The sequence below is a fragment of the Pan troglodytes genome, chromosome 6 (assembly GCF_028858775.2).
Source record: "Pan troglodytes isolate AG18354 chromosome 6, NHGRI_mPanTro3-v2.0_pri, whole genome shotgun sequence".
Classification (NCBI taxonomy): domain Eukaryota; kingdom Metazoa; phylum Chordata; class Mammalia; order Primates; family Hominidae; genus Pan; species Pan troglodytes.
Window position 1 is genome coordinate 167,661,399 of NC_072404.2, and position 27,940 is coordinate 167,689,338.

The 27,940-nt window shown below is 43.3% G+C and overlaps 1 protein-coding gene across 1 annotated transcript; it reads right to left on the reverse strand.

Annotated features, from left to right (window-relative positions):
• XRCC2 (X-ray repair cross complementing 2) lies at window positions 1-27,940 on the reverse strand. The gene is made up of 3 exons (XM_001140134.7): window positions 27,779-27,940; window positions 12,776-12,857; window positions 1-1,432 (listed from the first exon to the last, which is right to left on the reverse strand). Exons 1-3 carry the CDS (start codon window positions 27,815-27,817, stop codon window positions 711-713), a joined length of 843 nt encoding a protein of 280 aa, XP_001140134.1. The 5' UTR covers window positions 27,818-27,940; the 3' UTR covers window positions 1-710.

The following is a 27,940-nucleotide window of genomic DNA, read 5'->3' on the forward strand; positions in this document are numbered from 1 at the left end:
TTATACATGTCCATTTTATTTAGGCAGATATATGTATATATTATTTATTTCCTTTTAAAGCAAGCTTAATACAAAGTTTAATTGCTAAAATCACTTTGATTCAACAGCCTAGAAACAGAATAGTCTTTACTTTTACTGTGCTAGTTTAACAAATCCATTCTGTAAAGAAATACTGTTAATTCCCCTAGAGTTTAAAACTTTAGGGCTGGGCACGGGCCTGTAATCCCAGCACTTTGGGAGGCCGAGGTGGGTGGATCACTTGAGGTCCGGAGTTCGAGACCAGCCTGGCCAACATGGTGAAACCCCCATCTCTATTAAAAATACAAAAATTAGCCAGGCGTGGTGGTGGGTGCCTGTAATCCCAGCTACCTGGGAGGCTGAGGTGGAAGAATCACTTGAACCCAGGAGGCGGAGGCTGCAGCGGGCCGAGATTGTGCCACTGCACTCCAGCCTGGGAGACAGAGTAAGACTGTTTCAAAAAGAAAAAAAAAAAGAAAGAAAACTTTTGGCCACGAGCAGTGGCTCACGCCTGTAATCCCTGCACTCTAGGAGGCACACATAGGAGGATCCCTTGAGGCCAGGAGTTCAAGGCTGCAGTGAGCCATGATTGTGCCACTGCACTCCAGCCTGGGAGACAGAGCAAGACTCTGTCTTAAGAAAAATTTTAAGGCTTGCGTAGTACCCTGCAAAAGACTATTTTATGATGTATATCAACAAAATTCAACCCCACTTTCTCCAATAATAAAAAAATGTTTTTTTAAACTGTTACTTTTTAAACAACGTGAAACTAATGAAAATTGGTTGCTGCTTTGAGAATCATCTTGTTTGGAGAAAAACATCCTGTGCTTCACCAGTTGCTGCCATGCCTTACAGAGATAAGGTCTGTAGTCTATGTCCACATCACACAGTCGTGGAGAGGCATGAGAAGGTTCTTCTGATGAGTTCGAGGCTTTCTGCATTATAGTTTGTGTCGTTGCAAAAAGAACCAGGCGATAGTCGTTTACAAGCTTCTCTAAGCACTGAGAACATTTCCTCAGAGTAGACTCCTGTAAGTTCACACTTTCTCCTCCATTGACGCGGTCTATCCAGTAAAAAGCTGACAGGCTATCCAAAATCAAAAGGCAGAGAGATGGGTGACTACAAAACATACTTTCTAGTGAGTAAAGTGTAAGAAGTAAGTGGGTGCTACTACTGCAGTACACCAAAAAAAATCTTCCCAGGCAGTATTTGATTATTTCTTCAGAGCTTTGGGATAGTCTGTGCTCAAGAATTGTAACTAGCCGGAGCATATCAAAGTGGTAATCTGTATCAATAAATAAGACTTCTACTTCCAGGCCACCTTCTGATTTGGGAAGTATACATCGTGCTGTTAGGTGATAAAGCATTTCTGTTTTTCCTGTTCCTTCTGGGCCATGAAATTCAAGAATATCACCTGTGTAAAATTTAAAAATCTCAGTCAAAATGCAGTAGCTCAAGGGTAGGTTACAAAATGCAAAGTCTGCAAAAAAGTTTAAAAAGACATTTACTGGAATGTGAAAGAAAATCTAAATTCACTTTTGCCAAAATGGAGCTGTACAAGCAAATACAATAAATAAGGAAATTAGAGCCTGGTGGGAAGGTTGGAAGAGGCTAGGGGACTCTCCTCCGGCCAGGCTCACATGCACTCCCACTTCAATTTGTAAGATTCAAAAATAAAGAGCCACAGATCTAGGGCCTTTCCAAAATCTGATGACTACAGTACACACCCTTTCTGGTAGTTGATTACACTATATCCATTCTTCCCTTCTTCCTAAAGGATAAAACCCAATTTGATGGGGAGGGAAATGTGTCCACTTTAAAACTATTTTTCATAGTCTCCTTTGAAAAGCAAGGTTACCAGGTAACACAGCTGTCGCCAGTGAGATGCAGGCTGCTCTCTGTTGATGATTCTTTCCTATCCAGGGACCCCTTCTGCCCTGCCGCGCCCTCCTGTGGGGGTGGAGCAGCCATCTGGAAGCAGTGAGGATGAAAGCCACCCTTAGGATGGTGGCGTGGAAGACAGAAGGTACCCAGGACTCTGGGCACACGGAGCCCCCACCAGCCACGCACAGCCTGCCTCTGTGCCACTCAGGATGTGAGGAAAACAAGCCTCCACCTGGGCAAGCCACTAAGTTGGACTTCTATGACACGCAGGTGAAGGCACTCCCTAATTAGGTTTCTCAGTGTTATTGATGTTATGGGGGGAACAATTCTGGATTTTATGGTTTCACACATTATTGAGGCAAGAGCCCATGGCTCTCAGGCCCTAAATGCCAACAGCATCCTTCAACTGAAAACAACCTTACACGTTCCCAAACTGCCTTCAGTTATTCTTTGCTATTTGAATTATCTCTGGAAACCATGTCCAGCTGCATTAGAAATTATTTTCCTAGCATTAAAAATCAAAGTCAACTACTCGGAACGTTAAAGACTCCAACTCTCCTTCTATCTAGGCTCGAATAACTAAGGACAGCACAAGTTAAATCAAACAACACTGGGGAAGTTGCCTTGCTTCCAGAGCTTTTCAAAATGCACTCACAGTGGCATTCAACTCTTGCTTGTCATTATTAATTTACGGCTGAACTACCTGATTGGAAACACTATGTTAAAATGCCAATTATTAGCCCCAACCAAATGATGGTCTAAATACGGATTCAAGGGCTGGGCGCAGTGGCTCACGCCTGTAATCCCAGCACTTTGGGAGGCAGAAGCGGGAGGATCACCTGAGGTCAGGAATTCAAGACCAGCCTGGCCAACATACTGAAACCCTACTAAAAATACAAAAAATTAGCTGGGCGTGGTGGCGGGCACCTGTAATCCCAGCTACTTGAGAGGCTGAGGCAGGAGAATCACTTGAACCCGGGAGACAAGAGGTTGCAGTGAGCTGAGATCACGCCATTGGACTCCAGCCTGGGCGACAAGAGCGAAACTCCGTCTCAAAAAACAAAAACAAAAACACAAAAAAATGCAATTACTTTATTTCTTCTTATTATTTAATTTTAATTTTTTTTGAGATGGAGTCTTGTTCTGTTGCCTAGGCTGGAGTGCAGTGGTCCAATCTTGGCTTACTGCAACTTTCGCCTCCTGGGTTCAAGCAATTCTCCTGCCTCAGCCTCCCGAGTAGCTGGGATTACAGGCATGCGCTACCGCGCCCAGCTAATTTTTGTATTTTTGGTAGAGATGGGGTTTTGCCATGTTGGCCAGGCTGGTCTCGAACTCCTGACCTCAGGTGATCTACCCACCTCGGCCTCCCAAAGTGCTGGGATTACAGGTGTGAACCACCGCACCTGGCCTTTCTTATTATTATCAACAAACCGTTGTATATTGGAGTATTCACAAATAATGTATAAGAAATCTAGGCTGGGTACAGTAGCTCATGCCTGTAACTCCCAGCACTTTGGGAGGTCAAGGCAGGAGGATCACTTGAGCCCAAGAGTTCAATATCAGCCTGGTCAATATAGTGAGACCCCAACTATACAATTAAAAAAAAAAAAAAAAGCCACCCATGGTGGTGTGCATCAGTAGTCCCAGCTAATTGGGAAGCTGAGGTTGGAGAATCAGTTGAACCCAGGAGGTAGAGGCTGCAGTGAGCCAAGACTGCACCAAATTTCCACCATAATCTTACATACAACTTGCAATTCTAAATTTACCTTAAGAAGAACTTTAAAAAATGATTCCACCTCAGCCTCTCAAGTAGTTGGGACTACAGGCATGTGTCATCATGCCTGGCTAATTTTTGTATTTCTTGTAAAGACTGGGTTCCACCATGTTGCCCAGGCTGGTCTTGAACTCCTGGGCTCAAGTGGTCTGCCTGCCTCAGCCTCCCAAAGTGCTGGGATTACAGGCATGAGCCACCATGCCTGGCTTCAGCTTTCTTATAGCATAGTATGTTATCAGTTCTCATAGACTTCTCTTTTGTATTTAAGAATTCTACACATGGCTGGGCATAGTGGCTCACATCTGTAATCCAGCACTTTGGAAGCTGAAGTGGGAGGATCACTTGAGCCCAGGAGTTCATGACGAGTCTGGGCAACATAGGGAGACCCTGCCTTTACAAAAAATTTAAAAAAAGAAATAGCCGGGCGTGGTGGCATGTGCCTACAGTCCCAGTCTCAGCTACTCAGGGTGAAGTGGGAGCCTGTGAGGTTGAGGCTACGGTGAGCCATGATCATGCCACTGCACTCTAGCCCAGACAACAGAGGGAGACCCTGTCTCTAAAAAGAAAAGAAAAGAAAAAAAAAGATTCTAGGCTCAAGGAGTAAAACTATTTTCATATTAACAATTGTCCATCTAATTAAAAGTTAACATAGCAACTAACCTGTATTCCACCCAGATGTTCAGTGTGCCCTCTCTTACTATGTTACTGAGGAGCTATGCTGAACCCGCCACTCCTGCCAAGCATCTTTTACTGCCCTATGTGATAGAGAACGAGGGACCATGCAGAAGCGCAGACGGGGAAACCAAGAAGCAGACCACAGCGAATCCTCCCTCTCCTGCTCCCATAGAGGCAGCCAGAGAGGCCGACCCACAGCTACTCACCTTTCTAGAGTACTGCATGCCTTAAAGAGGCTGCTTCAGACATATCCTATTTGCTCCTAATAACACTGAGGTAGGGAAAGCAAACTCTATGACCTCCCATCATCACACAGATCACACTATATAATGACTATTTACTTGATTACATTTCCTGCTAGCTTCTCTAAGGTTGGGACTTGAGTATTCTGTCCCCAGCACAAAACCCAGGATCTTCTGAATGTGCTTCATCAGTTACCTTCTTCTCAAGATCCTCTTGAGAGACATCTAAAGAATAAAAATATAAGTCTTGGTTTGTGAGGGTTAAGGGCCTAAAAGCCAATTGTGAAACTGGCATTTTAAATGGAAGCAGGTCTGGTAGGGAATGACAGGTGGAGTGTGTGGCTTTGGTGGCAGAGTTCAGCAGGTAAGAAAGTCCTAGACCAGGGTTGACACAGGGACCAACATAGGAGGCAAAGCAAGAAGAGCAAACTGCCAGGTGTGGGGCCTGCTGCCCAGAGACCACAGGGTGCTCACACTTAGCGTGGTGAGGGCCTCAGTTCTGCAGGTGATATGGTTAGGCTGTGTCCCCACCCAAATCTCATTTGAAATCCCACGTATTGTGGGAGGGACGCAGTGGGGGTAATTGAATCATGGGGGCGGGTCTTTCCTGTGCTGTTCTCGTGATAGTGAGTAAGTCTCATGGGATCTGATGCTTATTATAAGGGAGAATTTTCCTGTACAAGCTCTCTTTGCTTGCTGCCATCCATGTAGGATGGGACTTGTTCCTCCTTGCCTTCTGCGATGATTGTGAGGCTTCCCCAGCCACATGGAACTGTAAGTCCAATTAAACCTCTTTCTTTTGTAAATTGCCCAGTCTTGGGTATGTCTTTATCAGCAGCGTGAAAATGGACTAATACAGCAGGTAAACCTAATGTGGTGACTTAAAAGTTCTCAAAGATAGGCTTGGAAGTACCTGCACAAATCAAATACAGACATAAAGTAGACTTTTTTTGAGACAGGGTCTTATTCTGTCACCCAGGCAAGAGTGTAGTGGCGTGACCTCAGCTCACTGCAACCTCCGCCTCCCAGGCTCAAGCCATCCTCCCACCTCCGCCTCCTGAGTAGCTGGGACCACAGGTGTGTGCCACCACACCTGGGTAATTTTTGTATTTTTTTGTAGAGATGGAGTCTTGCTGAGTTGCCCAGGGTGGTCTCAAACCCCTGGGTTCAAGTGATCCACCCACCTCAGCCTCCCAAAGTGCTGGACTTATAGGCATGCACCACCACACCCAGCCCAAAGTAGAAATTTTTAGTTCACATAATTCACATTGAGTATTCCAGCAAAAATTTAGCTTTCAAAATGGTATGGGTTTTTAAAAATGTTATCTCTAGGTGTCACAAAATGAAAATGTCCTACAGCCACTAAAATTTAAGATTCAAGATGGTAAGCCGGGCGCGGTGGCTCACGCCTATAATCCCAGTACTTTGGGAGGCTGAGGCAGGTGGATCACCTGAGGTCAGGAGTTTAAGACCAGCCTGGCCAACATGAAGAAACCCTGCTTCTACTAAAAATATAAAAATTAGCTGGGCATGGTGGCACGTGCCTGTAATCCCAGCTACTTGGGAGGCTGAGGCAGGAGAACTGCTTGAACCTGGGAGGCAGAAGGTTGCAGTGAGCCCAGATTGTGCCATTGCACTTCAGCCTGGGCAACAAGAGTGAAACTCCATCTCAAAAAAAAAAAAAAAAAAAAAAGATTCAAGATGGTAGGTAATAAGGGGCTGGTTATAGCAGTCTGGGAGTAATCCACACAGAAATAATAGAGAAAAAACAAAAATCTCTTTGATGGGTGGGTATTATGGACCTAAAATTAAGGCCAAAACTAAATTTTTGAGATATATCCACAGTTAGAAGAGGCATTAGAAGACAGCTAAAACAGAAATTTAATAGGAAAACCAGGAAGAAAAACATTACAGGGCAAAAGAGAATGTTTCAAGAAAATGAAACTACTAAATAATAAATGCAGCAGAAAAGTCATGACAATGAAAAACAGCAGGGAAAAGATCACTGAGTTTGTCCAAAATAGTGACCTTGGAGCATTAATTGTGTAGTCCGCAAAAGCACATTTAACATCTCATTTTGTGAACCAAACTTTTAAAACTGAGATACTCAGAAGACAGGAGACAACGGCACTAGCCTAGGCATTCACTGCTTCTAGAGTAACAGCAAGGACAGAGTGGATTCCCGACGAGTGAAACTGAGGCAAAGAAGTTGAAGGTTAAATCCCTGCCTAAGAGATACTCTTTTTCTTTTACACATTAATAGCAAAGCAGGTATAAAAAAGGCTTTTATAACAACCGGGAAGACACTGCAAACTTGCAAGAGACACATGAATTATCATTAAGGTCCTTGAACTAAATTCCTCACAAATATGTTTAATGATGAACTGAAATCAGTTTTACTGATTTTATAAACATTTACTGTTTGATCCTCAAGATCAAAACCTGTAATCAAATATTATGTCCTACAGAAGGGACATCATCCTTTTCAATGTACTTGAAGTCACCGTCTCATATGTTTCTGTGGCTGCTACAGCATCCTTGTCCAGCCAAATTATGGAACGTGACAACTCGCAGTAAAAAAATCCCTAAGGTTTGGCACTTGAAGATATTAAACTAAATCAGAAAATCTGGATGATTTGGCCTTGACAGTTCCTCTTACGAATAGAACGCTGTAAGGAGTTTGGGTAACAGATTGTCAGAAAGAGTTCTGAATCTAAAGATCCTTCAAAATAAGGAAAAGAAAGGAAAAGCCAAAAAAGCTATCATCTTGGTACCAGCCTACCAACTATATAACAAATATGTTGAATTTGCAGATTATAATCATTATAGAAGTAAAGAAGTAATGAATTGGTACATGGTACTGAATAACTCCTATCCAAAAAAGCATTAAAAATATGTTTACAGGTTGGGCGTGGTGGTTCACGCCCATAATCCCAGCACTTTGGGAGGCTGAGGTGGGCAGATGGCTTGAGCCCAGGAGTTCAAGACCATCCTGGGCAACATGGCAAAACTCCATCTCTACAAAATACACAAAAATTAGTCTGGTGTGGTGGCACACATCTGTGGTCCCAGCTATTCAGGAGGCAGAGGTGCGAGGATCACCTGAGCCCGGGGGTTGGTCGAGGCTGCAGCGAGCCGTCACGGCGCCACTGCACTCCAGCCCAGGCAACAAGAGTGAGACCCTGTCTCAAAAAGAAAAGTTTGGCACTGGGCACAATGGCTCATGCCTGTAATCTCAGTACTTTGGGAGGCTGACACAGGTGGATCACTTGAGGTCAGGAGTTCAAGACCAGCCTGGCCAACATGTTGGAACCCTGTCTCTACTAAAAATACAAAAAATTTGCTGGGCATGGTAGCATCTGCCTGTAATTCCAGCTATTTGGGAGGCTGAGGTTGCAGTGAGCCAAGATCGAGCTGCACTCCAGCCTGGGTGACAGAGTGAGACTCTGTCTCAAAACAAAACAAAACAAAAATAAAAATAAATGTTTGGATGAGAACACATGGACACAGGGAGGGGAACAACAGACACTGGGGCCTGCTGAAGGCATGAGGGGAGGGAGCGCATCAGGACAAATAGCTAGGACAAGTAACCTAGGTGATGGGTTGATAGGTGCAGCCAACCACCATGGCACACGTTTATCTATATAACAAACCTTCACGTTCTACACATGTATCCTAGAATTTAAAATTAAATTAAAATAAATTTTAAAAAATGTTCGGATGGGTGCAGTGGCTCACACCTGTAATCCCAGCATTTTGGGAGGCCAAGGTGGGTGGATTCCCTGAGGTTGGGTGTTCGAGACCAGCCTGGCCAACATGGTGAAACCCCATCTCTACTAAAAATACAGATGAGACAGAGCAAGACTCTATCTCAAAAAAAAAGTTTACAATGGCATTGAGACTCTATAACCCCTAAATCTTACTACTTCAACTTAAGCTTTTCTGTAACAAGCTCTGATAAACTTCTATTGTTGATAAATAATCTTTATAATCCCAGTCTTCTATCTGCTATTGTTCCAATGGAATACTCATCTAACTAGTTTTACAGCTATAGGATCTTCGGTAGTTTTCAGTAAACTTCTTTGTTAGTTACTGAACATGATGGTGTTTTTCAATGTTTCTATAATATAATATTCTAATGTAGAAGTTGTTCCACAAACCCATTTTAACATATTGTCAGTTTCATAAGGCTCACCTTAATAATATCCTTCCCTACAGAGAGAGTACAAAGACCATTCTGTTTTTTGTCTTACATATTTGATCAAAATTTGTGTTTTATTATGGAGAATTTTGGTTAGCAAATCTGCTGTACAGAAAATACTAAAGGGAGTCCTGCAGGCTGAATGAAAGGACACAGTTCCTGAAATCCAAATGAGAAAATAAAGAGCACAGGGAAATGTAACTATCTAGGCAAATATAAAAGACAGTACAGGCCAGGTATGGTGGCTCACCTCTGTAATCCCAACACTTTGGGAAGCCAAGGTGGGCGAATCACCTGAGGTCAGGAGTTCAAGAGCAGCCTGGCCAACGTGGTGAAACCCCGTCTCTACTAAAAACAAAAAATTAGCCAGGTGTGGTAGCACACACCTGTAGTCCCAGGTACTGGGGAGGCTGAGGCAGGAGAATCGCTTGAACCCAGGAGGTGGAGGTTGCAGTGAGCCGAGATCACACCACTTCACTCCATCCTGGGCGACAGAGTGAGACTCCATCTAAAAAAAAAAAAAAGATAGTATAAACGTGTTTTTGTATTTGTAACTGTTTTTTCATCTATCTGATTTAAGAAGGAAGCTGTTTTTGCGACAGTCTTGCTCTGTTGCCCAGGCTGGAGTGCAGTAGTGCAATCTCGGCTCACTGCAACCTCTGCCTCCCAGGTTCAAGCAATTCTCCTGTCTCAGCCTCCCGAGTAGCTGGGATTACAGGCACCCGCCATCATGCCCAGCTAATTTTTGTAGAGACGAGGTTTTACCATGTTGGCCAGGCTGGCCTTGAACTTCTGACCTCAGGTGATCCACAGACCTCAGCCTCCCAAAGTGCTGGATTACAGGTGTGAGCCACCGCACCTGGCCAGAAAGTATTCTTAAGTGATCATTTTAATTACTTTAATTCAGTAATATTAAATGTGCTGATGACCATACAATGTATAAAGATGTAGGGAATACCTATACAGTAAACAAAGCTTTTTACAAAATATGGAAATTAAGTTTGTATTAATCCAACTAGACTGTTAGAAATTATGATCTTACTTGTAATCCCAGGGCAATCACTAGAAAAATAATTCAGAAAAATATAGTGAAAACAATGACAAGGGAATTAAAATGGTACATTAGAAAATATTTAACACAAAAGAAAACAGTAAAGGAGAAAGAAACAGAAAAGACATAAGACATATATAAAAAACAGACAGCAAAATGCAATCATAAACTTTTTGTCTTTGTTTTTTTTTTGTTTTTTTTTCTTTTTCTTTTTGAGAAGGAGTCTTGCTCTGTCACCCAGGCTGGAGTGAAGTGGCGCAATCTCGGCTCATTGCAACTTCCACCTCCCAGGTTCAAGTGATTCTCCTGTCTTGACCTCTCAAGTAGCTGGGATTACAGGCATGAGCCACCACACCTGGGTAATTTTTCTTTTTCTTTTTCTTTTTTTGAGGTGGAGTCTCACTCTGTCGCCCAGGCTGGAGTGCAGTGGCACAATCTTGGCTCACTGCAAGCTCACTGAATCCCTCCCGGGTTCATGCCATTCTCCTGCCTCAGCCTCCCGAGTAGCTGGGACTGCAGGCGCCTGCCACCACGCCTGGCTAATTTTTTCTATTTTTAGTAGAGACGGGGTTTCACCATGTCGGCCAGGCTGGTCTCCAACTCCAGACCTCAGGTGATCCACCTACCTTGGCCTCCCAAAGTGCTGGGATTACAGGTGTGAGCCACCGTGCCTGGTCCCTACTTTAACCATTTTTCAGTGTACAGCTCAGCAGTGTGAAGTACATTGACATTGCTGCAAAGCAATGAAGCAGAACTCCACAACTTTTCCATCTTGCAAAACTCCCATTTTGCACCCATTAAACAATGACTCCCTTCCCCCGCCTCTCCCCAGCTCCTGGTAACTACCATTTTACTTTCTTTTCTGTGAATTTAACTACCTTAGAAACTGCATATAAGTGGAATCAAGCAATTTGTCTTTTTGTGTCTGGCCTATTTCATTTACCACAATGTCCTCAAGGTTCATCCATGTTGTAGCACGTGACAGAATTCTCTTCCTTTGTGAGGCTGAATAATATCAACTGCATGTATATATCACATTTTGTATACACCACTCAACCACTGATGGATACTTTTCCCCCCAGAGATTCGTTATAAGCACATTGATGGACATTTAGGTTGGTTTTACCTCTTAGCTATTGTGAATAGTGCTGCTATAAACAAGAGTGTGCAAATATTTCTCCAAGATCCTACTTTCAGTTCTTTTGGATGAATACCCAGAAGTGAGATTATGTGATCATATGGTAGCTCTATTTTTCATTGTTTGAGGAACCTCCATACTGTTTTCCATGATGGTCGCACCGTTTTACAATCTTACCAACAGTGCAAAAGGGTTACAGTTTCTCCACATCCTTGCTAACACTCGCTATTTCCTGTTTTTTTTTTTGATAGTAGCCTTCCTAATGGATGTGAGGTGACAAAGAAGAACATTTTATAATGATAAATGGGTCAGCCAGCAATAAGACAAAATAAAAAGTTATATGTGCTTAACAATACATGAAGCCCCAAAATACAAAAGCAAAAAATGATAAAACTCAGGAGAGAAACAGACAATTCAACAATAACAGTTGGATACTTCATTTTTAGTAGAGATGGGGGTTTCACCATATTGGCCAGGCTGGTCTCAAACTCCTGACCTCGTGATTTGCCTGCCTAAGACTCCTAAAGTGCTGGGATTACAGGTGTGAGCCACTGCGCTCGGCTATAACCTGATTTTTTAAATGAGCAAAGGATCTGACGTTTCTTCAAAGATATACAATTTGCCAATAAGCCTGTGCAGAGATACCCAACATCATTGGCCGTGAGGACAATGTAAATCAAAAACCACAAAGAGATAACACTTCATACTGACTAGGATGGCTATTATCAAAAAGACAGACAATAACAATTATTCCCAGAATATGGGAATTGCTGGCAATGCAATGATGGTGCAAGTAAAATGTGAAGCTCCTTTGGAAAACAGTCTGGCAGTTTCTCAAAAGGTTAAATGTAGAATTGCCATATGACCTAGCAATGCCTATCCTAGGTATTACCCGATAGAACTGAAGACATCTATCCACAGAAAAACATGTACACAGATAACCACAGCAGCATTATGCACAACAGCCAGCAAATGGAAACAACCCAAATGTCCATCAGCTAACAAATGGATAAGCAACATGTACACCCATGCAATGAAATATTTAACAAAGAATGAACTACTGATACGTGTTATGATATGGTGACACTGAATTATACAATTCAGTGCAAACTGTTCAAAGTAAAAGAGGCCAGTCACAGAAGATCACATATTACATGATTCCAATTATATGAAATGTCCAGAAAAGGCAAATCTACAGTTAGAAAGTAGATTAGTAGTTGCCTAGAGCTGGGGAACATGGGAGATGATGATTACTAGAAATGAGCTTCTTTACGGGGAGATAAAATGCTCTAAAGTCAGCTGTGGTAACGGTTGCACAACTGTGTAATAACCTAAAAATCACTTAACTGCACACTTCGGTGGGTGAATTTTATCTCTATGAAGCCGCCACATTAAAAGAAAAAAAATCAACCTAAGCGCACGCCCTTAGTAAGTTTTCCCTGTTGTAGAAATACTAACAAGTGGGTACCCAAGGACTTCCCTACAACTCCGCAAGCTTCTAAAGAAAAGGAATTTCAAAATAAACTATAATAACAGGACTTGCATAAATATTGTGTGTTGAGAATAAGACAGAGGTCAAGGCATATTCTGAAGATTTACTGCAGAGAAGCAAACTTGTCTGACACCGATGAGGAAAGCTTCAAAGCTTTCTGTCACAACCTGTGTCTCATTTTCCAGTTGTACAGTTTAACCTGTATAAACTCTTGTGAGGAGTATGTGTATACATGTGAGCTTATGTGAAAAATCCTTTTATAAAGATTTGCATTTATTTATATAAAGGTTGTATTTTTACCATGCACAGGTGAATCTTCATCAGCAAACAGATTTGGTTCTATTTCTTTCAAGGAACTTCTACCTTCAAGTCGGGCAAGGAGCTTATAAAAGAAGAGAGAAGGAAAACTCATTATTTAAAAATATAAAATCCTAGACATCTATATTTATACCATTTTCCGAAAGTCTGTAAGATTTCATAACTTTAGGCTGGGTGCTGTGGCTCACACCTGTAATCCCAATACTTTGGGAGGCCAAGGTGGGCAGATCGCTGGAGTCCAGTTTCAGACCAGCCTGGGCGACATGGTGAAACCCGACTCTACAAAAAATACAAAAATTATCTGGGCATGGTGGCACACACTGTAATCCCAGCTACTGAGGAGGCTGAGGTGGGAAGATCACTTGAGTCAAAGAGGCAGAGGTTGCAGCCTGGGTGACAGAGTGAGGCCCTATCTCAAAAAAATTTTTTTTTCATAATTTTGTGGATTTGGAAGAAAATATGAAATAGGAAATATAGTTTAGGAGAAATGTTGTGTTTACTTATTTTTCAGATATTTTACTTTTTGTTTATCTACCAAATACTGACAGTATAAAATGAGTCTGTACCCTCAAAGGAATGGATAGTCTAGTTTAGGATATAGGACAAACTGCTATGGCAAAATTTTTACCTTCCTCGTAATTAACTTTCACACAGTTAATTCTTACCACACTTGTTACACAGTTATCTGCCTTCATTTGTCTGCCCCATTCATTGTGAGCTCTTTATTTCACTGGGGAAGGGGACAAAGGAGAAAGGTGGAGGAGAACTTCCTTGAGGAGCCACCACCTGGGCTCTCTCCTAAGTAAGACAGAACGGGGCACAGGCAGGTGAATGGGGCACAGGCAGGTGAATGGGGCACAGGCAGGTGAACGGGGCACAGGCAGGTGAACGGGGCACAGGCAGGTGAATGGGGCACAGGCAGGCCTAGTAGACCTGCTAACAGAAACAGGAGCAGCCACAGTGCAGAGGTTATAAATAGCATTGTGCATAGGGACACTGTGAGCAGCTTTGAACTCCTAGATACTGTAACAGCACCAAACAGGCAGGACCCAGGGAAGCCCTAAAAGAGAGCAGAAGTCAGAGCATGGAAGGGCTCAGACGCCATGTTTGGGAGCTTATCTTTGGCTTGTAGACAACAGCCAACAGGTGTGACACTAAGCAGTGAGAAGTATTTAGCACATAGTTAAGAGTAGACATTTGGGACCCCAGAGCCAGACCTGCTAGGTCACTGAGGTCCTTAGGCTTCTCATCTGTCAAGTGAGGATAACAAACAGCACCCTCCCCATAAGGCTGATGAGGATTAAATATGTGAAAAGAGTACCTGGCATATTATCCACTTCTTTTTCTTTTTTGAGGCAGAGTCTTGCCCTGTCGCCCAGGCTGGAGTTCAGTGGTGCGATCTCTGCTCACTGTAACCTCTGCCTTCTGGGCTCAAGTGATTCTCCTGCCTCAGCCTCCTGAGTAGCTGGGATTACAGGCACCCACCACCACGCCCGGCTAATTTTTGTTTTTTTTAGTAGAGACAAGGTTTCACCATGTTGGGGCAGGCTGGTTTCAAACTCCTGACCTCAAATGATCCGCCCCCATCGGCCTCCCAATCTGCTGGGATTACAGGTGTGAGCCACCGCGCCCAGCCTATCTGCATTTCAAACAGATCATCTTGGTGGTTACTAGGGGACAGATGTGAGGAGAGTAAAACCATACGTGGAGAGAGGGCTGGGGTTTGTCATCCTAGTCTGGAGGAGGAGTGTCTGCACCATGACAGAAGTCATTAGGATCACATGGGGCAATCTCGGTGAAGGATTTAACTGTCACAAGGGAGACAAAACTGATTCTCAAGTTTCTTGGGAATCAGCACAGATTTGACAACCCTTCTATATGACAAAAGAAAAAAAAATCTGTCACAAATGGGAAGAAAACGTCACCTTTTATTTGCATTTTTTTAAACCAAATCAAGTTGTGGAAAGACTTCCTCAAGTGATGAAAAAGTTCTATGCATTAATTTAACAGGCGTTCGTTGAATTTCTGTTGCGTATGAAGCACTGTGCTAGGTAAAATGTTGACTACAAAGATGAAGATGACAACCTACCCTCAAAGAATGTGCAGTCTCAGTCCTCTAGATGAGATTATGTCATAATACAAGGTAAAGTTACAGGGTGCTTAATTAGAGCAGAGGTTCTGAGGGCATACCCATGGCCAAAACTATTTTCGTAAACAGAAAAAGTAAAAATGAAGATGTTATTTGCCTAGTTTGATACTAAGGTCCTAAAAGCAATAGTGGGTACCTGCTGACAGCTAGCGTAATCAAGGTAGTGGTGTGGAAATGTATTAGCACACATCGCCAAGCACTACCTGCACTCAGGCAGAACAAAACCAGCTTTACGTAAGAATGTCTTTGATGAAGTAAAAAAAAAAAAAAAAAAAAAAAAAAAAAGACTGCTTTTACTAAATCATGACCCTTGAGTACACTTTAAAAAATATTCTTTGTGATGACATGAGAAACATACTGTGTAGTGAATAATTTAACCTTGCCCAAAGGGAGGTCTGGCTTTTGTCCTTGGCTCCTGAGAGGTAATTCTAAACCCTTGGAATGTCTTGCCTGATAAAAGCGTCTTTGGGCCGGGCACAGTGGCTCGCGCCTGTAATCCTAGTCCTTTGGGAGGACAAGGCAGGAGGCTCGCTTGAGCCCAGGAGTTTAAGACCAGCCTGGGAAACATGGCGAAACCCTGTCTCTACAAAAAATACAAAAATTGGCTGGGCATGGTGGCATACACCTGTAGTCCCAGCTACTCAGAAGGCTGACAGAAAAGAATCGCGAGTCCAGGAGGTCGAGGCTGCAGTGAGTCAAGATTATGCCACTGCACTCCAGCCTGGGCCACAGAGCAAGACCCTGTCCCCCCGCCCCCCCACCCCCAAAATAGTCTCTGTTTACAAGAGAACTTTGAGCCACACAGCAATGTGATTTATGGTGGGGGCTATGGGTCATGCAGTGTCAGGCCAACCTGGAAGTGCTGGAAGCTAAGGTCAGCTATGCAGGCGGTTGACTATGTCCACATGGCAGAGCCCCAATAAAACCTTTGGACACCAGAGTCTAGCTGAGATTCCCTGCTTGCCAATATTCTATTGTCACACATTGTTGCTGGGAGAATTTAGCACTGTTGATGACTCCACTGGGAGAGGACAGCTGGAAGCTCTGTACTTGGAACTTCCTGAACTTTGTCCTATTGTGTCTCTTCCCTTGGCTGATTTTAATCTATATCCTTTTGCTGTTGCAAACCATAACCATGAGCATAACAGCTTTCATTGAGTTCTGAGTTCTTCTAGAGACTTATTAAGCCTGAAGGTGGCTGTGATGGTTAATTGTATGTGTCAAGTAGATTAAGAGATGCCCAAATAGCTGGTAAAGCATTATTTCTGGGTGTGTCATGAGGGTGTTTCTGGAGGACACGAGCATCATCAGACTGATTAAAGAGGATCCATCCTCACTAATGCAGACGGGCATCCTCCAATCCCTCTTTTCTTGAACTGGGACACCCATCTTCTCCTGCCCTCAGATATTGGAGCCCGTGATTCTGGGACTTACCCCAGTGCCGCCTGTCCCCCAACCCTACACCATTCTCGAGCCTTTAAAGCCCTGGACTGGGAGTTCCACCATGGGCTCTCCTGGCTCTCAGCCCTTCAGACTCAGACTGAATTACACCACAGGCTTTCTGGTTCTCCAGCTTGCAGATGGTGTGTCTGGGACTTCCTGGCCTCCATCATCATGCTATTAGAGTAGGTAGACAGGTGTGAGTGGGGCAAGACAGGCCCCAAGGAATGTCCAGGTGGCCTCTTCAGGAATGATAACTGGTTGCAGCTGGCACCAGGGAGGGGAAAATTTCCTAACAGGAAACATCTTGGGCTTATGGGCAACAACTTCCTGATAAGATCCTAGGAATTGAGCAAACATGTCCAGGAATGTGCAGTAGGGAGCAAAATGGTGGAGTGTGACCAGTATATGACCTTTCTCTGGGAGCACTAGACCAGTACGGGAAAATTGCCCTACGCGAGCATGCACAGAACTCCAAACACCAAAGCAAGTCACTGCACATGAGGCAATTAGCCAGCAGCTCATCCAAGGAGGATGAGAGGAGACCAGGAAGGATCAGGAAATAGGGGCATTCAATATTTCAAGTTGCCCATTTGGTCCCTTCCAAGTGAACGTTACTTCAAAAACCCTTCAGTCCTGCCTTGAATCTACTTCTGTCTTGGCTGAATTCTTTCTTCCAAGAAGACAAGAACTAAGGACTGTGGACCCCAACCAGACTTGCTGCCCTGGTAACAATGTGAGCCAATTTCCATAATAAATTTCCTCTTATATATCTACATGTATCCTATTGGTTGTTGGTTGTGTTTCTCCTCTGGAGAACTGTGCCTAACACATAACTCAGTGAACCATCCAAAAGATGCATGGTGTGAAATCATTCCTGGGTAAAAGATTTCACTCCAACTGTAAGACAAACCTTTTTTTTTTTTTTTTTTTTAGACAGGGTCTTACTCCCGTCACCCAGGTTGGAGTACAATGGCACGATGAGACTCAACCTCCCAGGCTCAAGTGATCCTCCCACCTCGGCCTCCCAAGTAGCTGGACTACAGGCTCGTGCCACTATGTCCAGCTAATTTTTTTGTTATTTTTAGGAGACAGGATCTCACTATGTTGCCCAGGCTGGTCTCGAACTCCTGGGCTCAAGTGATCCACCTGCCTTGGCCTCCCAAAGTGCTGGAATTACAGGTGTGAGCTACTGCACCTGGCCAAGGTCTTAAGATTTTATATCCCACATTGTAGTTAGCCTTTAGGAAAACTACTACTTGTCAAGCTTTGGTAACAGTAACCAAGAAGAATAGCTATAATTCTGTGAAAAGGTCTTAAAATACTCCTCCCTTTCCCAACGTGACTTTCTCTGAGAGGATGGCTGTTCTTCATATACTTTAACCCAACCAACATATGATAACAGACTGCATAAGAACCCAGTTCCATTAAGCCAGATATTAAAAAGATTTGCAAATATGTAAAACAACATCATTTTTCTCAGTTTTTTCTTAGAAAAATAGCTATTTTTCATAAAAATATGTTTTATAAAAATATTCAATATGTGTGTCACTGTACATGAATGTAAATATTTTAAAATTTTAAATTTGTTTCATGGACACATATAAAGAAAAGCTCTTTAGATTCTTCAATAATTTTTTTTTTGAGACAGGGTCTTGCTCTGTCACCCAGGCTGGAGTGTGCAGTGATGACATCATGGCTCTCTGCAGCCTTGACCTCTTGGGCCCATGCAATCCTCGCATATCAGCCTCCTGAGTAACTGGGACCACAGGTGTGTGCCACCACACCCAGCTAATTTTTTTACTTTTTGCAGAGACAGGGTCTCCCTATGTTGTCCAGGCTGGTCTCGAACTCCTGGATTCAAGCAGTTCTCCCACCTTAGCCTCCCAAAGTGCTGGGATTACAAGCATGAGCCACCATGCCCAGTGGAATCTCCCATTTTTAAATGTGTTACATGGTCCTAAGACTAAAACGTATAAGAACCACTGGGCTACAAGACTGAAAGAGTATAACTCAAAGAAAAATACAGATTCTTTTTTTTTTTTTGAGACAGAGTCTCGCTTTGTCACCGAGGCTGGAGTGCAGTGGCACAAGTTCAGCTCACTGCAACCTCTGCCTCCTGGGTTGAAGCGACTCTTCTGCCTCAGCCTCCTGAGTAGCTGGAATTACAGGCGTGTGCCACCATGCCTGGCTAATTTTTGTATTTTTAGTAGAGATGGGGTTTCGCCATGTTGGTCAGGCTGGTCTCAAACTCCTGACCTCAGGTGATCCACCCACCTCAGCCTCCCAAAGTGCTGGGATTACAGGCATGAGCCACTGCGCCCAGCAAGACAGAGAGACTTTCATGGACAAGAAAGAGCACGTGGAAACAACTATAAAATATCTTCAAAGGCATGTATACGAATGAATAACATCCTCATTAGATTAACTTGGGAAGACACTCCAATTGTTTACTCTTACTGTCATTTCTCAAAACACTGTAGAATCTTCACCCCTGAGAAATCCTGGCAAAATAGTACTCAAGAAAGTATTACAGGCCAGGTGCGGTGGCTCACGCCTGTAATCCCAGCACTTTGGGAGGCCAAGGTGGGCGGATCACCTGAGATTGGGAGTTCGAGACCAGCCTGACCAACATGGAGGAACCCTGTCTCTACTAAAAATACTAAATTAGCCAGGCGTGGTGGCACATGCCTGTAATCCCAGCTACTGGGGAGGCTGAGACGGAAGAATCGCTTGAGTCCGAGGCAGAGGTTGCGGTGAGCCGAGATTGCGCCATTGCACTCCAGCCTGGGCAACAAGAGCAAAATTCCGTCTCAAAAAAAAAAAAAAAAAGAAAAAAAGTATTATAATTTTATTGACGGGACTCTTTTGGGTGAAGATGGTATTATTCCTCTTAGTTACCCACAAGGATTAGGCAATCTGCATCAGACTTTCCACTGTTACTTAGAAAATCAAATTTATTTTCAAAGGAGAAAAACCGTCCACCACTGAGAATATCCAAAGCAATGTTTTACAACATCAAAGCAGAGTATACTGAATTATAAAGGGGGTGAAAGAACCTCCCAGAAATAGGAAATAGATTTAAATTTACAAGTAATGGATAATATTAACAATTCACAAGCCGAGCAAATTGTTAATATTACAATTAACAATTGTAATTGTGGCTCACACCCATAATCCCAGCACTTTGGGAGGCCGAGGCAGGTGGATCACCTGAGGTCAGGAGTTCAAGACCAGCCTGGCTGACATGGTGAAACCCCATCTCTATGAAAAATACAAAAAATTAGCTAGGCGTGGTGGTGGGCGCCTGTAATCCTAGCTACTCGGGAGGCTGAGGCAGGAGAATCACTTGAACCCAGAAGGTGGAGGTTGCAGTGAGCCGAGATCGCACCACTGCACTCTAGCCTAGGAGACAGAACGAGACTCCATCTCAAAAAAAAAAAAAAGAAACTTCTAAACATAGGCAGAAAATACACTGGTCCCCCCTTATCTGCAGTTTCATTTTCTGTGGTTTCAGTTATAGCCAACCACAGTTCGGAACTATTAAACAGAAACTTCTAGAAATAAATACACAAGTTTTCAATTGCATGTCATTCTGAGTTGCATAATAAAATATCGTACCATCCTGTTCCGTCCCACGTGGGACATGAATCATCCCTTTGTCCAGCATATCCATGCTGTACACACTACCTGTTCATTACTGTATGGGAAAAAACATAGTGTATATAGGGTTCACTACTATCTGTGGTTTCAGCATCCATTGGGGGTCTTGGAACATATCCTCCATGGATAAGAAAAGAGGTACTCCAAAAATCTGACATAGGCCTATTACAGAAAATTAAAATTAATGATGTCCAGATTCAAGGAAAGAGTCAATAGAAGCAAGGTATGGTCAACCTGCAGTTTCAGAAGCGAAAGAAGAGTTTGTTAAGTGTCCAGGGTAAAGGGAACCCAAGTAAATTCTGCTTGACATGACAGTTTAATCCTCTTAGGGAAGACTAATACATCAGGCATCAGAGCTTGGTGATGGTAGCCATTATGACAAACTGTTTCTCTTAATTCTCTAAGCAACCTTTCCGAGGCAAAATTTCCTAACTAGAAAAGAATACACAGTGGACATAATAATTTTAATCTATTTGACAGTTTCACTAATATTGTGAGTCAATAGATTTGATATTTGGATTGTAAATCAGCATCTGCTAAGTTCTATTATCGTAACAATAGCTATCTAATAATAGTTATTTGAGCTTACTGTGGGATCAGCAGTACATTCTTTATATTATGTCCTTTAATTGTTACATCAACCCTATTTGTTACTATTGTATTTTTCACATGAGAAAACTAGTAAATGCCAGGGCCAGGATTTAATCAAGATCTCTGTGATTCTCAAAGCCTGGAATTTTTCTACTATGCTATACAACCTCAGTATCACTGAGACTAATCAAATATGAGTACAAGGACTAAACTGAGTTTTTGGACCTATTAAACTGAAAATCAGGCCAGGTGCAGTGGTTCACACCTGTCATCCAAGCACTTTGAGAGGCTGAGGCAGGAGGAGTACTTGAGGCCAAGAGTTCAAGACTAGCCTGGGCAACATAGTGAGATCCCACCTCTACAGAAAAATAAAAGTTAAAAATTAAAAAACAGGAGGAAAGCCATCTGAGGTCCTGTCTGGGCGATTATCTGACTTCTTTCAACCATTCCTTTAGTTGAAACTTGAACGCTAACAAGGTGTCCCAAACGTCTTCAGCAGCAGCAGCATTGCTGGAGCAAGCATTTAGTCTGCAAAAGAGATAATGCTCAATTATACAGACATTTAATGGTAAACATTTTACAGAGTCTCACTCTGTCGCCCAGGCTGGAGTGCAGAGGCACAATCTCGGCTCACTGCAAGCCCCTGGGTTCAAGCGATTCTCCTGCCTCAGCCTCCTGAGTAGCTGGGATTACAGGCGCCCACCACCAAACCCGGCTATTTTTTCTATTTTTAGTAGAGACGGAGTTTCACCATGTTGGCCAGGCTGGTCTCAAACTCCTGACCTCAAGTGATCTGCCTGCACCGACCTCCCAAAGTGCTGGGATTAGAGGCATGAGCCACCATGCCTGGCCACTTACCGGTGAACATTTCATGCAAGTCAAGTATGTTCCAGGAACTGAGGTAAGTGCTAGGGATATAAAGATGTAGCCAACACAGTTGCTGTTTTCAACAAAACTGATGGGGAGGCCAGGCATCGTGGCTCATGCCTGTAATCCCAGCACTTCGGGAGGCCGAGGTGAAAGGATGCTTGGGCCAAGGCTAGCAACATAGTGTAACCTATTTAAACTAAACAGTCAAAAGGCTGTAAAAAAAAAAAAAAAAAAAAAGTACAATAAAGTTAGGCAGGTGCTGTAACAGAAATACACATGGGGCATTGTGAGGGCATAAAAGAGAGTTGGCCAATTCTAATCTGCGTGAGAGTGACTTTTAATTTTGAGTGACAGATTTTAGTACATAGTTCTTTCAGGTAAATATAAATTGTGTACTGAGAGAGAAATGCCTTTTTTCCTTCTACCTGGAATATCTTTACCCTATTTCCTCCAACTAAATTCCCTACTGAATGAATGAAAATTCTAGGCATTCTTCAAGGTTCCTTCCCTCCATGAAGCTATTACTGTCCTTAAGAACACATTGCTAGCCACTCTCCCTCATCTGGATATAAACATTTAAAAGGAAAGAGATCAATATTGGCTTTGTTACCAATTCCAAAATGCAATGCTTTATGCTTGGCAGAAACTTATAGCTGCCTATTAAACTACAGGCAAACAAGGAATGCACAGGCAGAACTGGGAGAAGAAGGGGGAGTGTAAAGAACCTCCAACTATTTAGAAGTTCAGGTTTGGATAACTGATGCAAACCTCTATTACACAGAAGTCCGTGAGTACACATCCTTATGACTACCATCAAGGTACAAACAAAACATTGCCCTGTTTTAGGGCATCAGTATACCGCCTATTTAGTAGAATACATATTATATAGACTTTTTTTTTTTGAGACCAAGTCTCACTCTGTCACCCAGGCTGGAGTGCAGTGGTGTGATCTCAGCTCACTGCAACCTCTGTCTTCCCGGGTTCAAGCAATTATCCTGCCTCAGCCTCCTGAGTTGCTGGGATTACAGGTGTGTGCCACCATGCCCGGTAATTTTTGTATTTTTAGTAGAGACAGGGTTTTGCCATGTTGGTCAGGCTGGTCTCGAACTCAGGTAATCCGCCCACCTCAGCCTCCCAAAGTGCTGGGATTACAGGTGTGAGCCACCACGCCCGGCCCATACAGATGTTTTTAAACATCATTTAGAAAAGCTTACACTAGTGTGGGTGTGATGGCTCATGCCAGTAATTCCAGCACTTTGGGTGGCCAAGGCGGGCAGATCACCTGAGGTCAGGAGTTCGAGACCAGCCTGGCCAATATGGTGAAACCCCATCTCTACTAAAAATACAACAATTAGCCAGCTATGGTGGCACCTGCCTGTAATCCCAGCTACTAGGGAGACTGAGGCAGGAGAATCACTTGGATATGGGAGGCGGAGGCTGCAGTGAGCTGAGATCATGCCCCTGCACTCCAGCCTGGGCGACAGAGTAAGACTGTCTCAAAAAAAAATAAAAACTAAAATTAAAAAATTGAAAAATTTAAAACCTCCAGAGAAAGCGTAAGAATAGTACAGTGAACCAATACCTTCACCTAGATCCACCAATTGCTAACATTTTGCCAAACTGAGTTAACTTTTGTTGAACAGCTTCCCCTCATATACTTTAATATGTATCTCCTAAGCAAAAGGATATTCCTAACAAAGAAACAGAAACAAAAAATAAAACCAAAATAAACTCAAAAAAGAGGTAAAAGGTATTCTGCATAGTCACATTACAATCACAATCATAAATTTAACATTGATACATACAACACTCTTCTCTTATACATATACTCTTTATTATATTTTCCCTGGATCTAGACGCAATTGAGGATAAATATGTTAAATCTGGGATGCCTATTAAACATACACATAGTGATGTCAAGATGATAGAACATGAGTCTGGAATTCTGGGATAAGGTTGGATGTTTTGTAGTGAGAAAGTGAATTACTAGAGAAATATAGTTAGACCGGGTGCCCATTTGAGAATGATGATGATAAATTTAAAATGGAGCCAGGCACAGTGGCTCATGCCTGTAATCTCAACACTTTGGGAGGCCAAGGCAGGTGAATCACTTGAGCCCAGGAGTTGAGACCAGCCTGGGAAACATGGCGAAACCCCATCACTACAAAAAATACAAAAATTAGCCAGGCGTAGTGGTGTGTTCCTTTAGTCCCAGCTACTCGGGAGGCTGAGGTGGGAGAATCACTTGAGCCCAGGAGGTCAAGGCTGCATGGAGCTGTAATCGTGCCACTGCTGTCCAGCCTGGGTGACAGAGTGAGACCCCTTCTCTAAAACATGAAAATAAATATATAAATTTAAAATAAAATCAAGTCAGCCTAGTTGTGATTTTCTCTAGTAATATTCAGCTGAGTGGAAGTAGACAGTTGGTTTTCACCATGCGTAGGTAAATAGCTTAGAGGTGTTAAGAGGCAAGTAATTTGATGGCAATAATAATGGAATAATTATAATGAAGGAACATGGGATTCTATTCTGGGTAAAAGGGAAGCAAAGACAAAAGGTGATAAGCATTATTCTAAAACTCTGTGATTATACAACACCAATTATTATTTTACAAGAAACATTAAATATTTGTCTTATGTAATATTTGCCTCTAGCAAAGACCACCCTGTAGCTTTTCTTTTTAAGAAAATCAACCTTTATTATCAGTAAATATTTACATTTACTATGCAGACATTGTGTTTAGTTCAAAGGATACAAAGAAGTATATGAGCTGTAAGGGAACTGAGAAATCAGTCTACCACCTTCATTTCGCAAAAGTACAGCAAAGGTTAAATGACTTATCCAAAATCACAATGCTTGCTCCTGGCAGAACCAAGGTTTCTGAACTTCCAGTCCAATATTCTCTAGATCTCAGCCTCCAAAATACGTCATTAGAAAATTCCTGGAAGAATGTGCAGATATTCACAGGGCTATCCTTGGGTAATGATAATGGGAGTGGAGACATTTCCTACTTTTCACTTCAGTGCTATTGGAATTTTCTGCCATGTACATGAACTGCTTTAATAATAAATATAATGGAGTTCGTTTTTTAAAGAAAAAAAAACATGGTATGCTGTGCATAGCAACCAAAACTGGACAGACACTTCCAATTTTTTATTTACCAATTATTTTAAAATTCAAGGCATATTAGCATTCTTGAAAAAATGCAAAGTACACCATTATTTAACAACTGTATTCAAATGAAGCCATTTGGTGGATGATACCAAAATACTGCCCAAATCACTGAATCTTTTCTCACAATCTCAGTGAGATATAAAAGTAAAAATCCTATTGCTACTGTGCAAAGGGAAAAATGGATTGTTCTATTGTAAACTGTAGTCAAATGCTTGTCTTCTTTAAATCAAGGGCACATATGTTTTCCACTCTCCACCTGGCTTACCATAAACTTCATCCCTAGAATCTGCTAAAAAAATATATATATTCTTTTTTTTGAGACAGAGTTTTGCTCTGTCACCCAGGCTGGAGTGCAGTGGCGTGATGTCGGCTCACTGAAACCCCCGCCTCCCGGGTTCAAGCAGTTCTCTTCCTTCACCCTCCCAAGTAGCTGGGATTACAGGCGCCCACCACCACACCCAGCTAATGTTTTTTATTTTTAGAGACAGGGTTTCTCTCTAACTCCTGACCTCAGGTGATCTGCCCACCTCAACCTCCCAAAGTGCTGGGATTACGGGCATGAGCCACCGCACCCAGCCTAAAAAAATATTCTTACAACTTTATTTTCTTGAAGACCCCCATATGAAATGTCTTTTCCTTGATACTTACAAGAAAGATTAACTATTTTATTAGGTTCTAATTCTAGTGAATTTTAAAGCAGGCCAGGCGTGGTGGCTCATGCCTGTAATCCCAGCACTTTGCGAGGCTGAGGCAGGCGGATCATGAGGTCAGGAGTTTAAGACCAGCCTGGCCAACATAGTGAAACCCGGTCTCTGCTAAAAAAATAAAAATAAAAAATAAATTAGCCGGGCATGGTGGCGTGCACCTGTAGTCCCAGCTACTCGGGAGGCCGAGGCAGGAGAATTGCTGGAACCCGGGAGGCAGAGGTTACAGTGAGCCAAGATCGCGCCACTGCACTCCAGCCTAGGCGACAGAGTGAGACTCTTGTCTCAAAAAAAACCAAAAATTTAAAGTAGTTTATTTCAGTTTCTTGGGTTAGCTTATGGCTTCAGATATATTCCTCAACACAATCCCTCCAAGTAAACTCAAAGTAGATGAATGTGCAAAGGAGCTAGAGTTCAAACAAATGTGGCAGTGGCCACATAGTTCCCAAGACACTTAAAGGGAAAGAGACTGGCTTAACTGGTTTTGTTAATAAAAAGGAAAATAGAGCAGCGCCAATTGCCTAGCTTCCTATTCACCATTCCACCCCACTCTACTCCAGAGTAGTATGAGCTAGGCTTAGGATTGCCACACAGACAAGGCAGGCAAAGGATATGATGTTAAATTCTTTGTTCCATGACTTAACTGTGCTAGACTCTCATTTTTTGGATACAAGGCTTGTTCTGATTGCAAAAATCATCGGACCTTAACCTGGGTTTCAAATAATCATTTAAATATAAGGTTTTGGCCGGGCGCAGTGGCTCACACCTGTAATCCCAGCACTCTGGGAGGCTGAGGCGGATCACCTGAGGTCAGGAGTTCGAAATTAGCCTCGCCAACACAGCGAGACCCCGTCTCTACTAAAAATACAAAAGTTAGCTGGGTGTGGTGGCATGTGCCTGTAATCCCAGCTACTTGGGAGGCTGAGGCAGGACAATCGCTTGAACCCGGGAGGCGGAAGTTGCAGTGAGCTGAGATGGCACCATTGCACTCCAGCCTGGGCAACAGAGCGAGAGTTCATCTCAAAAAAATATATATTTATATATAAAAAATATGTTTATATGTATTATATACTTTCTATATAATCTATATTATAAATATATTTTTAAATATATATTATATATAAATATATTTTTAAATATATATATATCTATGGTTTTAACTGTAGCCGTTCTTATACTAAGCAGTGGTTCTACTCTTTAGGAACAGGGATTATCAAACTATGGCCAGCAGGCTAAATCCAAAAAACAAAGCTTTATTGGAACGCTGCCATGTGCCTTTATTTATCTATGACTGCCTTCCCATTAGAACAGCAGAGTTGAGTGGTTGTGACAGAAACGGCATGGCCTGCAAAGCCTAAATATTTACCACATGGCCCTCCACAAAAATGTTTGCTGGCTCTTTTGAGATTGCTTCCTCTCGCGTCTGCATAAAAGATCCTTCATACCCTGCCCACTGCTCAGCGCTTACTTCCCAACCTATTGTCCCTCACTCCCTTTGTTCCAATTTTACAGAAATACGTGCAGTTATCTAAATAAGCCATGCTCTTGCTTAATTCAGAATCCATGTACTCCCGACTGTCTCCGCTCTGAATGTCATCCTCTCCTTGCCAAACCATTTCAAATGGTCCTTGAAACTTCAGTCATGTCCTCCTGCATCTTCCCTGATGCCCGCCCCTCTAATGGACAACAAACTTTTGTGCGATACTGTAATTCTTACAGCAGCCTCCCTTACTAGTTCTTTAATGGCAGAAGTTATGTCTTTTGTTGCTTACTCCTATCCCTTAACACGTAGTTGACACACAGTAAGTGCTGGACACTTGGTTCAATTCTTGAGGGGCATCCACCGGCTTGTGTGGCTCTGGAGCTACCTGGGCTGGAAACGAATACCAGGGGGTGGCGAGGGCCAGCTGCCCTAAGCAGAGACACGTGGGCTACAGGGAGGTGAGGCAACCTCCGCAAACACCACCTGTTCCAGAAAAGCTCCAAATGCTCCAACGGGCGACCCCTCCCCTTTTCTAGCTTTTCTTGCATAGCTTGACATTTCCAACGGTAGTTAATTTGTGAGGGGTTTTTAGACCATAACTCTTGGGAGGAGAGACCTCGTATGTTATATCGATCTGGGCAGGCAGCACGTCTTCCAAAGAAAGACTTCCTCCACCTCCGCCCGGTCCTCCCACCTCGGAGGACTCCAGGCTGCCCAGGGGCGGACCCCTGGGGCCCAGGTGAGAGGTGGCAGAGGGTGCCAGCATCGCCGGCGTCCAGGCCGAGAGGCCGGTCCCAGCCCGGCCAGGCTGCGCCGCCCCAAGCCTCCCAATCCCCCGGGTTCCCTCGGCTCCCCTCGCCCACCGGCGGCCTTGTTCCCATCTCCCTCACTCCCAACCCGGCGGCTCTCACCTCGGTCCCAGACTCAGCCCTATGGAAGGCACTACACATCGCCCCGAAGGCTCGGCGCAGGAGAGACTCAACTTTCCCGCCACCAACGCCATTCACCAACTGCGCAGACTCTACAGCCAGTCAAACCCGCCCACCCGCGCGCGTGCGCACTGCGCCAGGCCG